The sequence below is a fragment of the Elgaria multicarinata genome, chromosome 4, assembly GCF_023053635.1.
Source record: "Elgaria multicarinata webbii isolate HBS135686 ecotype San Diego chromosome 4, rElgMul1.1.pri, whole genome shotgun sequence".
Classification (NCBI taxonomy): Eukaryota; Metazoa; Chordata; class Lepidosauria; order Squamata; family Anguidae; genus Elgaria; species Elgaria multicarinata.
This window is the reverse complement of record NC_086174.1, coordinates 128,359,207-128,376,929: the sequence shown is the minus strand read 5'-3', so window position 1 is coordinate 128,376,929 and position 17,723 is coordinate 128,359,207. Positions and strand designations below refer to the sequence as shown.

The 17,723-nt window shown below is 43.4% G+C and overlaps 1 protein-coding gene across 2 annotated transcripts in view; it reads left to right on the top strand.

The window, feature by feature from the left end:
• The first annotated feature begins 11,469 nt into the window (after positions 1-11,469).
• Positions 11,470-17,723, top strand: part of ROCK2 (Rho associated coiled-coil containing protein kinase 2) — a 94,072-nt gene continuing 87,818 nt past the window's right edge. The window contains exon 1 of one of the 2 annotated variants that reach the window (XM_063125165.1): positions 11,470-11,936. In XM_063125165.1, coding sequence (XP_062981235.1) covers positions 11,793-11,936 — 144 coding nt within the window. In that variant the 5' untranslated portion in view covers positions 11,470-11,792. The remainder of the gene's footprint in view (positions 11,937-17,723) is intronic. The other variant, XM_063125166.1, reaches the window with a different exon arrangement.

Genomic DNA, 17,723 nt, shown 5'->3' with positions numbered 1-17,723 from the left:
ACAGTTCCCTTCAGGGGGTAGCAGGAGAGCATGCTTAACAGAGACTGTGGTCTGGGGATATTTTTGTCCCTGCAAGTGTGATGCACGTAGCTTAATGCTGGCAGCTTTCAAGGCACAATTATTTGGCTTGGGTACTAGTTTGATTGCTTTTTCTAACTTTACTGCCAAGGCTTGTTTTTTAAATGTTTATCTGGAATGGAATTATAGGCTGGCTGTTCTGGGTGACCTTGAGCAAATCAGGTGGTAACTGATTCCCTGCACGGAACATGTAAATTAGGGACAATTGCATGACTCTTTTCATTAGAGCCATTGTGAGGCCTACTAATTAAATTTCAAACTATTTTCCCCCAGTTCTGTAGTTTTACTCATTAGAAGGGTGGCAAATTAATTAATCTCTAATTGTGGTAGAACAGTCCATTCACAAACCAAACACATGGATAATGTGTATGCCAGGCTCCCAAACTGATACAGATTGGAGCAAACAATGGTGAACTACTGCATTTGTGTCCCAGTCTTCTATTCTCTGGGGCTTAAGTAGGGTGACCATATGAAAAGGAGGATAGGGCTCTTGTATTTTTAACTGTTGTATTGAAAGGGGAATTTCAGCAGGTGTCATTTGTATGCATGCAGCACCTGGTGAAATTCCCTCTTCAACACAACAGTTAAAGCTGTAGGAGTCCAGCTCCTGGAGCTTTAACTGTTGTGATGAGGGAATTTCACCAGGTGCTGCATGCATACAAATGACACCTGCTGAAATTCCCTTTTCTGTGCAACTGTTAAAGATACAGGAGCCCAGTCCTCCTTTTCGTATGGTCACCCTAGTGGCTTAGGGAAGCAACACAAGGATTGTTCTATTTTATTCTTGCAACGGCCCTGTCTGGCAGAATGTTTTCTTGGGATTGCCCAGTGAGTGCCCTAGCTAAGAATGGGTTTGAACTCAGGGCTTCCCAGTCCACATAAGCTACATCAGGTGGGCATGTGGGATATACTTTGTCTACTAGAACCCCATTTCCCCCCAACCAGAGCCACACACTTAGAATTATAGGATTCTGAGACCAAGAATGTATTTTGAGTCAAAGAACAGAACACAACTCACAGTCCTTCTACACAAAAATCCACATCTGGTTTCTTCACTGGAGCAGTATAATTTAGGGTGGAATTAAACAATTGGGAGCTAGAAATCTTGACCAATCTGTTGCAAAGCATCCAGAGATCTGCCCGTACATTCAGATCTACCTTCTGCCCACACCTATGCTACATCACTCTATTCACTGGCTTTCAACTGATATTAACACGTCAATTAGTAATTAGTTATTCCGTACATCCAGAAATAGTAACTATTGGTTGCAAAATCTCCATTACACAATTATTATCTCTGTTAGAGGAAACCGCTACATTCCAGTTTGAAATTTTTGTGCATTGCAACAGAGGAATAACACCGATTGTTACTAAACATAACTAAAGTACATGACCATTTGAATAGAAGATCTATGTGAAGCCAGGTGCTGAAATAGTGGTTTGGGGATCCTGGGAGAAAGGGGAATAATGGTTCCTCCTAGAATATAGTCAGTAGCTGGCTGGCTGGCTGGCTGGGTGGAATTCTCTCTCCAACACCTCTGTGGCAAGAAGAAAGTGCTCAGTTTCTGTCCTTCATAATTATCAATACCTTTAGGGCTCAATCTTATGCACGTTTAGACTGCAGCCAGCTGGAAGTTGTAGGACTTTTGTTCCTGTCTGAACACGCACAAGATTGTGCCCTTGATTTTCTAATTACCAGATTCTTGTGTAAGCAGTAGGGTGTACTGAATCTCCATGAACTGGCATGTGACCTGAGTGTACACACTCAGATGTCCACATGTTTGAACAATTTCCACCATTTTTCTCCTCCCTAAAATGGGTGGATTGAAAGCAACAAATGAGTAAAACTAATATTTGTGCATGCTTATACCAAGGTCAAGAGTGGCTTTATCTGTGCAGGGCTGGGGAGAATTGGGCTGCTTGAGTCCTCACAGTATACATCAGGGATATCCAGTCTTTTTGGTTCAGTGGGCACATTTCAAATATTGAGAAAGTGTAACGGGCGCCAACTAAAAAAGTGAAAGTTGCCATGTCTTAAACGCTATATAAATACTAGCAGTGAGAAGGAAGAAGTATCTGAGGTCCCATGAGTTCAATGTTGATTTCCTTAATCCAAACTAGGATTGTTATGTTGCTCTTAAATTATCAACTGATATACAGTGGCGAGCAAAAGTTTGTGAACCTATTTCCAACCGAAAATGTTATTAGATCTTAATCTAACCTCATAATTCTAGATAAAGAATAATAGATGACCCAATTAAACAAATGACACACAGACATGATGCTTTTCCAACAATGATTTATCCACAACATTTATTTATCCACAACTGTTGTGGCAGGGCTAGTTTTAATTCAGTAAGGCTGTCATGGTAAAACTATGGAATTTCTGCTATTATCGTAGGGTTCACAAAGTTTTTCTCACTACTGTAATGTCAGGTATGCTTTAATGTGGATTCCTGCATTGAACAAAGGTTTCGACCGGATAGCCTTTACAGAGATAAACCTCTTACTTCTTGTGACCAGATACCCCCATCTTCTTCCTTTCCTAGGAATTCCTCTTGGCATATAGGCATTCTGTGGAGAGGAAAGGAATAGGGCAGAACAGTTATTCAAAGAGTCTTTCTACATGGAATATTTATTGTGCAGCCATGATTTCTCACTCATGGTAGTTTACCGGTGCTTTACACAATGTTGTCATCCTCCATGGATTCTTCTGTGCTTTGCAACCGTTATAGTGGGGTGTTCATTTTTCCTAAAGAGGAAAGTCTGGTATTTCTGTGAATGGCAGTATGAAACCCTGGTGTATTTGCACATTTCCCCTATTCCACAGCACCATCTAGTGGTTGTGTAATAGAGCATACGGAAAGGCAGAGAAAGAAAAACTCTGGTGGGGGAGGAGTGTGTAAAAGAGCCAATTTTAATCCCACAAAGAATCTGGAAAGAGAAGCCTCTGTAAAGTAGTGGGTTAAAAGCCTCATGCAGAAAAGCCCTCCTGGTTAGAGGGGGGGGAACCCCACCAACTACCATGAGTGAGGAACTGCAAGCGCACAGTAAACGTTTCATGTAGAAAAGCCCGTACGCAACCAAACGTTTCATTAAAGAAAAGCCCGTACGCAACCAAACCATCTCTTCCAATCTGAGATTCTTGTGATATAGGGCAGGATATAAATGTTTTAATAAATAGAAAAATAAATAAATTTTATCTCATTTTTTAGGTGTAAAAAATATCTACATTTAGAACAGAGCAACAGTGCCCCCCAAGAGCACCTACATCTCAGGATTCTTTGTGGAGTTATTCAATAGGCAGAATCTCTGGCACCTTAAGGACTGAGAATAATATTGTAGCACAACCTTTCATGTTCTGGAGCAATTTGTCAGATTCATGGTCTGGTAAAGTAAGCTTCGGTCCATGAAAGCAGAGTTCTGCTTATTCATTTGCTCGCTTATTGCATTTATATCCCACCTTTCCTCTAAGGAACTCAAGGCAGTATTATGTGGTTCATCCCCTCCCATTTACCCTCTCAACAACCTCATGAGGTAAGTTAGGCTGAGAATGAATGATTGCCCCAAGGTTACTCAGTGAGCTTTTTGACTGACTGGGAATCTGAACCCAGAACTCCCTGGGCTTAGTGAGACACTCTAACCACTACACCACACTGCCTATTTTTTCTGTTCATTTCCACCCTCTCTGCCACACAACCAAACCAGCTCTTCCATACCATTCGTTTGTAAGCAAATTTGTTTTGCCCAGCAATTTGATCTGCTTTAGAGGGTAGGGCTCAGACTTCAGCCTGGGAAGATCTGACTAGATCTACTTCCTGGGGTGGCAGGCAGGGCTCCTGTACCTTTAATTATTGCATGGAGACAGACATTCAACAATTGTAACTTCTGACATTACCTGATGCTGGACAAAAGCATTCCTATTGCATGTCTGCCATATAAATGCTACACACTAGGCACAGGAACCTAGAAAAAATTAAAGGTGACAGCCCCCTGGCCACCACAGTACAGTTCAGTGATTGTAACATGAAACCTTTATTAGGGCCAATCCAAATTCTCAGTGTGGTATGCAACCTTTCCAGTTGCAGAGAACTCTTCCCAGGGTGTCATCTTTCGAATTGGTGGCCATGTAGCTTTGCCTTTAGCAGCCGTTTGATTGGCAGGAATTATCATATTTAATACATGCCAAGAACAAGTTTCACTGGCAGATTTGTGCAGAAAGGCATAAAAACAGGTCCGGGTGGAATTTACCATGTTTGTTGGCACCCCAACACTCATTCAGGCTAAAATTTCTGCTGACACCTCCAAGAAGCAGATGTTGAGATATATGCTCATAGTGTGTACAAAGCCCCTGTGAGCAGCAGCATCTACTCAGCCAATCACCTTTCCTTTCTGTTTCTCCTCTGTGAGGTCACGCTTGCTCAACAATGCAGGCAGGTAAATGAGTTGCTGCTTCAGTGTACTCATTTCTAACTATGAGTGCAGTTGGAAACTGATTTGACAGCATGAAGAATTTGCCTATTTACTTTCCTTTGTTCCATCTCTCTCTCTCTGCCTCTCTCTCTCTCTCTCTATATATATATATACATATATGATAGATTTTTTTTGTTTCATTTTAATTAAATACTATTATGTTAAGTTAGCATGATAATTTTATGAATTATAGTGTTTATGTAGGCAAAGCCTTCTCTGAGGTAACAGACCAAATGTTATTAGATTTTAAAGTATATTTTCTCTGTATTAATCTCTACATATAAAGCGGAAAGTATGTGCGTGTCATCTATGTCCAGAAATGTTTACCCACTTCCAGATGAGTCAGAAACTTGAAATTTGACACAGCTGTACAATGTACCAGAAAAATCTAAAAACATGAATTTTGGGGGTTTAAGTATTTTTAAAGAATTTAATAAAAACCAAGGCATATGCCTACAACTCCCAGCATGCCTTGGGCGGAACACCCAGCATGCCTTGTGTGGGAGGCCAGACTCACCAGCCTTTGGTGGCCATTGTGAGTGAATGGGCGGGTTGCCACTGTGTGTCTTTCACAACCCCGATTCCTAAGGTTGGTCTTGAGCAGTCAATCCGATTTCACAGAAAATGAAACAACCCACATAAATAGGCTGCATCCATTTGCACTGTCTTCTCCCACCCTCTGCATGGTTTTAAAATTGTAACTAGATACAACAGCGTGACGTTGAGGGGCCAAACATGCTCAAAGGCACTCTGTCCTGATATCGCTGTTTTCTCAGAATATGGGGGACGCAAGAGCACAACCTTCACCCTTAGGAGGGAGAGAGGAAGGGGAGGCACTCTGTGCATGCCCAGAAACAGACCCAACAAAGAGGGGGGAAGCGCCTCGCCCAGCCCCGGCCATTCAGTACAGGCTCCTGATGGAGCACTTGGTGCATGAGAAGCGCAGGCTGAGGCGGCCGCAGCAAGATTGGCTGGAGCTGGGCACAACCACTGACCTCGCGTACCTCCCCTCCTTGGCAATGCTACTCCTCAACGCTCTATCAAGGAGCAGCATCGGCAATGGGAGGTTGTCTCAGAGGACGTGGACACCTGTGGGCTGTCAAAGGCATGCTGGGAGGTGTAGTACTGGCATGTAGAGTGGCTGATTTTAAATGTATAGGTGAGCAAACCAGGTCACTATCTCTCAATCCTAACTCAGCTCCCACTTGCCTGACCTCTCACTATCTGTCTTAGTTCTCCTACAACCTGACTTTCTCCAACTGCCACTAACCCCACCCACCATTTCATTCTAGCCTCAGCTATCAGTCATTCCTCCATTCACTCTTCTGTTTCAATGATAGAGTCAGGCTTTAACATAAAAATCATAAACTTTATTCAGTAATTCCTGTATCTGCCTTGGAATGTTGTGGTTTAGTTATAATGGGGGAAAGCAGCATAAAAATTTAATCAAGTTAAATTGCCTTGGGACACCCCCCCCCCAAAAAAAACCCCACCAATTACTTGGCACTGGGAAGCCATTACTACAGTCACTAGGCAAGCCTGCCTGGGAAAAAGAAATCCATAAGCAGGTGCTACAACTATGATGGCCGCTCTCCAGTTGTCTCCCACCACACCTCAGACGGTGTTCAAAGATTAATACGTTATTCAGGGAGCTAGGCTTGCGCCTACAACTCCCAGTATAACTTGGGTGGGAGGGAAGATTTATCGGACTTTGGTGGCCATCATCAGGAAGTGGCTTGCCATCCTGGACCTGCAGGGAGAGTGCCTTGGTCGCTAGACACTATCAGGAGCAGGGGGGGGAGGTGCAGCTCTGGCCCCATCACTGTCTGCAGTGACTGAGCTAACAGTCAGTCAGTCAGCTGGCTGGCTCCTTCATGGCCTACCAACGAGCACCAATTGCGCAGTGCAGCATGGACCTGCTTGGTCAGACTTCCTGGCCCCGACACTTTAGTACAGTCTCCTTCTGGAGCACTTGGTGTGCGAGAGGCGCATGCTGAGGCAATCACAGGGCTTCAACCCAATTGCCCTCAGAGGCTTCCCGAGCAGAAGATGGTCAAGCGGGCCATGGAGAGCTGCGGCTTTAAGGCAGCCCTGGCCTGCATCAGGGGTGTGTGAGAGAGAAAGAAACTAATTTAATCTGTTTTAAATTTACCTCACAGGCTTAGGACCGGCATACCTTGTGGGGTTGTTGTGAGGGTGAGAGAGGGAAAAAGAAATGAATGTTATTTGTTTAAAGGTTAACTCACCGGCCTACTACTTTAAGATGATTACCTAGCAAACATATATCTTAGGGGGCCCGAGCAACAGCAGGTATATCAGCTAGTAGTATATAAATGCTAGTGTGGGGTAGGGAGGTGCACACTTAAAAATGTTTGGCAGCTTGACAAACTTGTAGAGAGCCACCCGCCTGGTTTTAATAAGTTAAATACATCAGAAGCAGGAAGCTGGCTATAAAGGCGGTTGGACTGTTGGATGACAAGGGAGGTCAAGGAGTACTAAAGGAGGATAAGGAGATTGCAGAAAAGCTGAAAGAATTATTTGCATCTGTCTTCACTGAAGATGTAGGGCAGATACCCATGCCTGAACTCATATTTTCAGGAAGGGGTTCTGAGGAACTGAGGCAATAGCGGTGATAAGAGATGGTTTTAGACCATATTGACAAATTGAAAACAAATCATCAGGTTCAGATGGTATCCATCCAAGAGTTCTTAAAGAACTCAGATATGAAATTGCTGATCTTCTAATGTCCCTAAGATCAGCCTCTGTGCCAGAGGACCGGAAACTAGCCAATGTAACACCAATTTTTAAAAATGGGGGGAGGGGAATCCAGGATGGAACCAGGAAATTACAAGCCAGTTAGCATCTATTCTAGAAAAATTGGTGTGTAGCGTTATTGAAGATAAAATTATCAAGCATATAGAATGACAAGTCTTACTGAAGAAACAGCAACATGGTTTCTGCAAAGTTAACTCCTGTTTCACTAACCTTTTGGAGTTCTTTGAGAGTGTCAACAAGCATGTGGACACAAGTGACCCAATAAATATAGTTTATTTGGATTTCAAAAAAACTTTTGACAAAGTCCCTCACCAAAGTTTCCTGAGAAAGTATAATGGTAATGGGATAAGAGGAGAGGTTCTCTGGTTAAAGGGCAGAAAGCAAAGGCCAGGAATAAATGGTCAGTTCTTGTAATAGAGGGATATGAACAGTGTGGTCTCTCTGGGATCTGTATTGGGACTGGTGTTGGTTTGTGTTTTTAACTTGTTCATAAATGATCTGCAGGAGTTTCAAAGGTATATTTCAAAACTTTTGGGCTCTGGGAATAAAAATTGCAAATACAGGTTCTTTATAAGCAAGTGTAAAATAAGCACACACACCCCTAATTTCACATATATACTGATGGGATCTAGCAGTGACTGACCAAGCAAGGGATCTTGAGGTCATGATGGATAGTTTGATAAAAAATGTTGATCTACTATGTGGCTGCTGTAAAAGGGATAAAATTTTTTTTGCCTACATCATAATGCTTTAATACCAACCTATGTTGCACTGCTCAACCATGCTTGGAATACTATGTACAGCTGTAGTCTCTCAACCTCAAAAACTATATTGTAGAGCTGGAAAAGGTGCAGAAAAGGGCATCCAAAATGACAACTCCCCTATGAAGAAAGGTTATAATGTCTGGGGTTCTTTAGCTTAGACAAAAGGGAAGTGGCAGGGGCGGAGGCACACATGACAGAGGTGTATAAAATTACACAAGGTGTGGAGAAAGTGGATAGGGAGAATCTCTAGATTTTAGAACCTGGGGTCATCAAATGAAGCTGAATGGTGGAAGATTCAGGGGAGCAAAAAGGAAGTACTTCTTCACACAGCACATAGTTAAACTATGGAATGCATTACCTCAGGATATAGTGATGGCCACCAACTTGAATAGCTTTGTAAAAGGGGATTAGACAAATTTATAGAGGATAAGGCTATCAATGCCTACTAGTTATTATGGTTATATATTACATCAAGTTTCAGACTCAATATCCCACTGAATATCAATTACAGGGGTACACAAGTGGAAGAGTGCCTGTGGGTTTCCTAGAAGGATCTGGTTGGCCACTGTGGAAACAGAATGGCTGTTCTTACATTATGATCTAGAATTGCCATTAATGTAAATAAGCACAGATTTCTGAAGTTTTAAAGCCGTGTTCACATATGTCTTGGCTCCTGGCAGTCAGACATTTCCCTTTCCCAGATAAACAGACAGATGGTGCAATTGGAATTCAAGGGGGTGATGCTATTGGCAATTCACTGACCAAAGGGTAAGGGTTTTTCCAGTGATGGGCTAAAAACAATGTTATGAGCAGTTCTGAGGGCCTTTAAATGGATGCATGCTGCTAAAGTGGATTTTGTTAGTATTTATTTAGGATACGGTTAGTTGACCTGAGAATCCTTGTGATCTATCAATCTACTATAGACTTTCACCTGACATAGGAAAAGATGCTTCCATGTAGACTCGTTTCAGCGTTAGCCCGTTCTTCAAAATTAAGCATTGCCTGTATAAATCAGAGATCAGTTATGCTAGTCTTTGTGTTGCATCATCTCCAATACAGAACGAGAAAAAAATAATCCACAAGTCCCTATCGATAATAGATATTCTTAATTCCAGGCCTTGATCATTTTTAAAGCAGTAATAGGTTTTGTAAGATATGATTTGACAAATGTAGAGCTGTAACCTGCTGTAGCTAATCACTGTAAATTGAATGGTAGAGTACAGTCCTCAAGCTACTTAAGAGCGCTCCTATGCATATTTAGATAGAAAAAAGTTCCATGGCTGGCTGGGGGCATGCTGGGAGTTGTAGGATTTTTTTCTGTCTAAATATGCATAGGGTCACGCCTTAAATCGGCCAGGCCAAGAGATGCATAGGACTGCGCCTTAAATTAGGGCCAGGGAAAAGAGCAAATGGTTCTCCTATCCCTCCAAGTCAAGGTGCATAGTACCAACAGCTGCCTCCGGACAAGGCTTGGATGGCACCATCATCCTGCCTTGTTCACAGAATTTTACAGGGGAGTCCGTATGTCATCTTTCACTTGTTACCCTCTTGTGTTTCCCCACTTCTGCCTTTTTTCATACCACACAAAGGGCACAATCTGTTGCATGTTTAGACAGAAAAAGCCCTACAACCACCAGCATTTCCAAGGCAGAATGGATGAGTGAGGAATGCTGGGAGTTGTATGACTTTTCTGTCTAAATGTGCATAGGATTGTGCCCTAAATGCATTGAGGGGGAAAATGGAATAGTTGAGAATGCCTTGTAATCAGTAGTGCTGGGAGCTCTCCATATGGCAACACCCCAAAGCCGATCAAATTATTTTAACACCTGAGGCAGGAAATTTCACGAGCGCTTCTTGCTAGGAATAAATTCATCCTTATCTTTGTTATGTTTGTTTATTTATTTATTTATTTATTGCATTTATATACCGCTCCCATAGCCAGGGCTCTCTGAGAGATTTACAGAAATTCTAAAATTGAGATAAAAACAAGTATACAAAATTTTAAATTCTAAAACACAGAACACACACACATAGAGCATTAAAAACTGTTAAAAAACTAAACATGTGGGTGATTAAGATGTTGTTTTAACATCTTAACAACTTTCTACCTTTTCATGACTCCCAAAACCAGCCGCCTGAAGTGCTGCCTCACTTTACCTAACCGTAGGGCTGGCCCTGAGAAGTTTACATGTAGTTTGTGAGGCTGCTCCCCAGAGTAGGTGGCTTGTGCTTGCTGATGCACCAAAATCAAACGTGAGTATGCGTTTCCGTGGTCGAGAAAAAGTGGTGCAACTGACTCAAGCGAAGCAAAAGGGAGTTTTTACAAAGTCTCGCCCTCAACGCTTTATATGGTCTGCGTGCCATCATGCAAGCATCACCGGAGGGGCCGCCTCTGAGAGGCTAATCGCCCTACGTCGCTCGCTATCGCGTTGTTTTTGCCTCCCTTGTCTTCACACCATTCAGGCGGAGGGTGGTTGACTGAGAGGCAGGCAGGGAGTCAGCCTGTTATTTCGGATGGCCTGAGGGCACCTTAAAAATATACGTACGCACGCTCATGTATATAGGGTAACTTTTGCCTTGCTATTCGTGCAGCTCCGTCAGCAACCCGCTTTGGGGGTTTGACTGGAGCAAGACGCGCGCCTGTGTCAGCAGCAACCTTGTGGCACAAATATCAGCCCTTCCTGAGCTAAGGGGTATAGTTAGTCCCGGTGACTGGCTGCATAACTATGCGAGGGAGAGAAATCCTCTCCTGTCCGTTTCCTCATCTCTCTCTCTCTCGCTGCCCGCCTGCCTGTTAGCAGGGCTCGGACAAGAAGCGAAGGCTTGTGGGTAACGAGGAGGCCATAGCAGCAGCAGCAGCAATCATAGCAATAGTTCGCTAAGGCGGGAGGAAGGGGTATGGGGTCGGGGGGGAGATGGGGAGGCAGCTTCAGTCACCGGCATCATTGAAAGGACAGCAGCGTGCAGCGGCCGGTGTGGGGCAGCCCTCTTGAAACGCCCCAGAGCAGGAGCCCAGTGAGGCGGGCCTAGCCCTCCCCCTCCTCCCTGCAAGCGAGAGGAAGAGGAGGAGGAGGAGGAGAAGGGAGGAAAGCCAGCCGGGCTCCTCCGCCGCTGGCTTCCCTCCCTCTTGTATTCTCCCCGTCGGGTATTGACCTAGCGTTGCAAGATGGCCGAGGTAGCGTGGGGGCCCCGGCCGTGACTTGTTTTCCCGCCTAGTCGCTGGAGAGGAGTGAGGAAGGCGGCGGGAGCTTCCCGCGGGAATCTGCCCTTCCTCCCCTCCCCACAGCCGCCCACGTTCCCCCTCTCTGGGCTTTTCATGCCTGGGAAGGGGGGGCTCCAAGCGGGCGGAGCAGCGGCGGCGGCAGTGCCCGCCCCAAGCGGGAGAGGAGGAGGCGGCGGCGGCGGAGGGCGGCCGCTTGCGCCCCTCTTTCTGTTCCTCCTGAGGCAGGCCTGGCCGGGCCAGGCCGGGACTGAGTGAGCCCCCTTTCCCCGGCCGGCGGGCTGCTCTGCTTTCCTCCAGCCAAAACTCAATAGGCCCCGAAGCGGATACCGACCGACTGCGCTGGCGGCGGAAAGCTGCCCTCGCTTGCTGCTGCTGCCGCCCTCTCCTCCTACCAGACGGCTATCGCAGGGCTTGCCTCGGCGTCCGAGAAGGGAGGAGGAAAAGGAGCAGAAGGTGGGAGACCCGCCGGGAGCGGGAGAATGAACCATCAGCAGCAGCAGGCGGGGAAAATGTCTGCGTGTCCGCCGCCGGAATCCGGGGAAGGGTTCAGCACGGGGCGCCAAAGGAAGCTGGAGTCGATGATCCGGGACCCCCGGTCTCCGGTCAATGTGGAAAGTTTGTTGGTGAGTTCAGCTGATGATGGTGGTGGAGGTGGTTGTGGGGGTGGGTGGGGGAGAAAGAGAGGGAGTGGGGTGCGGTGGGGTGGGGAGACATGCGGGAAAGGGAGGACTGAGATTTGATGGGGAGGAAAGAGTTGCCTGATTTAGGGGGTGGTGTGAAGAGTTCAGCTCCCGCGTTTTAAGTCCTTGGGAAAAGAGGAGGGAACCGCTGGACGCTTTGGATGGGGGCTGGGGAGATGGGCATCCTGCTCCGACTTTTGCTTCGGAAGAGTTGGGCGGGGAGAGGATGTAGCCAGTACAGTTTCTCAATATGGATGGGGTTGGAGAATTTTCTGTCTGGATCGCTGAGAAAGGGCGTGCGCGCGTTTAAAATATAATTCCCACTCTGTTCTCCCCTCTCCACCCCAACCAGAAAAGTCTCGACCAAGGGATTTGCGACTGAAATATTTGATTGGATGGGCGATGCAGTAATAATGAACGCTCCTTTTCCCCCTTTAGGAAGTGTGTTTAGAGAAGTAAAGAGGGAAGGGTGCTGGCAGTTGGGTTCAGCTGAACCTGCTGAAACGCCCCCCTCCTCCCACCACAAAATTACTAAGGGGATAGGTGGGAAGTAAAGTGTGTCACAGAAGGTGCAAATACGGGTTCTGGGGTGGTAAGAAGAGAATAATGTATATGCTGCACAACTGATGCTGTTTATAGTGAAAATATGGTCTTACCTAAAAATATTTATTTTGGGGTGAAGTCCTGGCAAAACATGCTTCTGAGTTTTCCTAGGATTGCAGCTTTTAGTTTGATCCTAAACACATTCATCTTGGAAGTGTCACTGAATTATTTAGAAATAGCTCCATGTAAATCTGTTTATATTGAGATGTCAGTCCATGTCAGTAACTTTTCAGTGTCATCTTTGATCCTTTGTCTTTGGTTCCCCAGTGAACTTGGTTTCTGTTAATGGGAAACTAGTGTTGACTTTCTGCTTGCAAGCATTCAGTAGAGATGTTTAAAAATGACAGACATGCTTAGGGAAGAACTGTATCTTGGGGGGAGGTAGTGGTTTAGTAGGAATGATTAACTTTATTAGCTACAGAACCTTTTCTTTTTAAGTATATGTGTATACAAAGGATCCTTCATTTCCATTAGAAAGCTTGTTAAGGAAAGTTAAGACTAAGATTTTTTTCCAGTTCTAAATATGAGACCATGAAGAGTACAACCAGCATACTGCTTGTATAGGAAAATAGCTTTTGGGATAGCAGAGACCTCATGCCTACTCTTGGAGAAAGAGGAATGGGATTTTTGTTTCTGTTCCAAGAGTTTCTCCCTGCAGGCATTTGGAAGTGGGGGGAGAGAAGCAGCTGGAGTCATTTGCAAAAATGACTCAGTCCTGCTTGGCCAAAGTACAGGAACTGACTAAACAGTGTGCCTGTCTGTGTGTATGCTGGAGGCTAGGGATCTATGCTTGTTACAGACACTCCAGGGTGTAATGATGACATTCATGACACTTGATAGAAGTATTGCAGAACATCTCAGTGGGTTTTGCTTGTATTCAGCAAAATACTGTCCATTCCCAGTATTATGAAGTTTCTCTTCATCTAGTGAACCCTATGGCTATACAGCTATACAGTAAATATGAGGTGGAATGTGTGTCCCTCCAGATGTTGGACTCTCAATTTCCATCATCACTGACCATTGGCCATGCTGGCTTGGGCTGATGGGAGTTGAAGTCCAATAACGCCTGGAGGTCCGCATGCTCCTCACCTCTGCACATACAATAAATACTTAATTCGGATAAATACTTAATTCAGATAAATACTTAATTCGGATAAATACTTAATTTTGGCCTAAGTCCCGGCACCCCCGGCCAACAATTCCATCTGTTATAATTGCAATGCGGTTGGGTTATTATATTAACAGGACCTATACATCAGTTTGAAGTAAAATCACTTCAGTAAGAGAAAAGTTAACTGTTATTTATGTTTAACTTGAGACAACTTGTTTGTATGTATAATTGCTTTCAGCAAGTTCATTAAGTAAAACATAGGGAAGTAGTGGTTATGCGGCCTTCCATGGTATGGTGAATCTTCTTTACTCAGTAAAATGTTTCTTTCTTTGTTATAACTTAGATCTTCGGATAGGCATAAGGCTGATTTCCTGAATTTAAACATCCATTACTTGAGGTTGAATCCAACACTGTCTTTCAGCTGATGGAAGCAGATCTGTCAGCAGAACTGGGTGGGCACCCTCCTACACATCATCAAAATCTGCTCTGGAGGGCTGGGAAAACCCCTTGAGCAGATATATGGGTGTTGTAGAGGGCTGCAAAGTGGAGAAGAGAGGGAGAAATCCCTGTCATACTAGCAAAATGTTGGATCTGACTCCTGGATATCTGACTCCATTGATATCATGGATCTGACTCCATTGATATCATGGAAATTTCAGAGAGGTTCATTAGGATTGCAGTCTTGTACACAAATTGTGCACTTCAAGGGAACCTCTTGGTGTTCAGTATTTATTTATTATTACATTTCTATACCACTCAATAGCCGGACCTCTCTGGGCGGTTCAGAAAAATTAAAAACATTCAAAGTATAAAACAACAGTATAAAACCATACTATAAAATACAATATAAAAGCTCAACCAGATAAAAACAGCAGCAGTGCAAAATTACAAATTTAAAACACCCAAGTTAAAATTTATTTATAGACTGTTAAAATACTGGGAGAATAAAAAGGTCTTCACCTGGCGTCTAAAAGCATATAATGTAGGTGCCAAGTGAACTTCCTTAGGGAGCTCATTCCACAGCCGGGGTGCCACAGCAGAGAAGGCCCTCCTACTGGTAGCCACCTGCCTCACTTCCTTTGGCAAGGGCTTGCGAAGAAGGACCCCTGAGGATGACCTTAGGGTACATACGGGAGGAGGCGTTCCTTCAGATAGCCTGGCCCCAAGCCGACGTTTATACCTGGCCCCAAGCCGTTTATACCTACTAAAGTATGGAACAGATTAGCTATACTATTTTAAAAGGTTGCAACTGCATCAGTAGAGAGAGAAAGCCTGTTTCTGTTAAAATAAAATAGGAACTGTTTGTCAAGTTATATTTGGAGTAGGAGTTATAGCAGTTTTAACAAATCTTGCATCTGCATTTTGTATTTGTGTGTATTAGTAGGATGCAGAGAAGGAAGAGGAATAGTTAAGCTGTATGATACTTGAAGACAGGTGCAAAAGATTGCATTGCTTAATAAAGGCCATTATTACTATTCAGTGAACTCTTTTTATGCAGATGAGCTGCTGCTTTGCTGTAAAATCTGGATAGATTTCACTTAAGTAACTGGGGTTGTATAATTAATTTCAGACTTGGATTCTAAATTTTATCTTGGTTGGTCACTTCTGAAATCTTATAGTAGATTACAGGTATTTAATTTCCATTGAACTCAATGGAACTTCTCTGTGCATAGTTTGATGAGGAATGCAAACATGCTGTTAGATTTATTAATTGGTATTCTGAGTAGTGTTTAAAATATCAGTATAGAGAGAATCAGGGTTGTTTGTCTGATAAAGGAAAGAAAAATGTCAGTTGTCTGGTCCAATAGAATTCAATTATGTAAAGCATAAATGTATGAGAATTGTCATAATAGTTTATTAATTGCAGAAAAGTTTACAACTGTTGTAATGAAACAATGAAATGTCTACAGTTGTATTTACTTGTGCCTAATAAAGTCCGAATACATATATGGACAAGCCCATAGGGTTATTACTTAAATGTCTACAGTTGTATTTACTTGTGCCTAATAAAGTCCGAATACATATATGGACAAGCCCATGGGGTTATTACTTAAATTCTGTCATACTTTTCAACTGTTGTACTTGAAGTAGTTCTTGGCTTTTATTCGAAATAGCCCAGAGAATGACAGAACTTGTTTCAAGTGACATTGAACAATGCACCCAAAGAAGTGGTTGCCAGTTAAAAGTGGTTATGACTACAGTAGTGCAGCCTTCCCCAGCCTGCAGCCTTCCAGGTGCTTTGGACTGCAACTCCTATCAGCCCCAGCCAACATGGCCAATGGTCAGGAATGCTGGGAGTTGTAGTCTAAAACATCTGGAAGAGCCCAGGTTGGAGAAGGTTGGTACTGTGTATGTTGACTCTGACTCCTGAAAGAGTGTAAGCAGCCTTCACTCCTGTCTTTGCTATAATTCTGTGATTTTTAAGAAGATAGACTATTACTTAACCAGTGATATTCTTGGCTTGAGGTCTATTTGACTGCAGTAAGTTTGCAGTTTAACAGTTTACAGTTTGACAGTTTACAGTGTCTGTGTAAATGCTGAAGTGGACAAGCTAAAGTTCACATTTCACTTTGGGTTACAAGTTTGCACAACTACGAATGTGCGTGATGGCAGCAGTAATAGTAGCAGTGTGAGCCACAAACGGCTTGGCAGATTAATGACACATCTTTCGTTTGCAATTAAATATAACCCAGTTTAGTTCTTATTAATATGAAACAGCACTGAGTCAATAAGAAGTTGTTTTGGGGGACGCATTGGCCTTTGGCTTAACCTACACATAATTGAAGATGTGCTATATATTGGGAATTATGAGGAATGAGCTCTGTCTATAGCAATATCCTTAACAGAAGGAGTGTTATCAGCTTTCTCCAGATGTTCTATCAGGTTCCAGTTCACAAAAGCTGGGTGTTTTTTTCTATTAAGCAGTATTAATAGTGCTATGAAATAAAGGATTGTTATGTCAGCACATTAACTTGATTGCACTTTTAAGAAAAGTTGAAGTTAAGTCATTGATGTGACTTTAGTAGGATTATTAAATGACTGCATTTCTACAGCTCTACACTTGATCTTAACCAAAATGCTGAGGAGTGATAAAACCTTTCCTACTACAAATATAATAGAATATTTGAGCTGTGACCCTTCAAAATATCTTTGTATTTTTAAAAGATAAAATACTTTGAACAGTTTTTTGCAGTCTGTACTGTAATGTCTTCACTGAACCTATCATAATGCTTGCCCTTACCTAAGATTAAGAGATCAGGAGAGCACTGTGGGACTGTTCCCCTCCTCCTCTCTTGTATATAACCTGCCCTTTTCTTTACTGTGGTATGTCTGAACATCATTAACTATGGTTAAACAGAAGCTTGGGGAAGGGGGTATGCTCAAATTCTAGCATTTTAAACTGCCACGGTCTACCCTTAATTAATGCTTGTCAGATGACAGGGAAAGAGTAATTGTGCCAAAGACAGGTAGGGCTGGAGGAAGTGAATGATCCTACAGCCCATTTCCAATCCCTTAATTCTAGATAAGAACGCTCAAGCTCTTCTGTCCCACCCCTTTCTTAACTGATTTTTGTGTACCTGTGCTAAGAATAAGAAGCTCAACTCTTAAGGTCTTGTGATAGATGCCAGGGACAGTCTTACACACTTTCCCAACCCTATCTTTCCCTTCTTCTAAAGAATATTGTTTTACAAGCTCTTGAGCACTGGTGCTAGAGATTGATGCTGCCCTATGCAGTGGGACAAATCCTCTACTCTGTGCTCTTTGTTCATGAGATTGGTTTTAATGTTGATTTGTTTTGATAATGCTTGTAAAGAGTAAACTTTTTCGTTCATTTATTTAGCTCAAATCTATCAATGCGATGCTTTAGTTCAACCTTCTCCAATCTCATGCCCTCCATAGGTTTTGGACTAAAAATCCAGTCAGCTACAGCCAGCGTGCCTAATCGGAATGACAGGAGCTGTAGTCCCAAAACTGTGGAGAGCACCAGGCTCAGGAGGATTGCGTTAGTTATATAT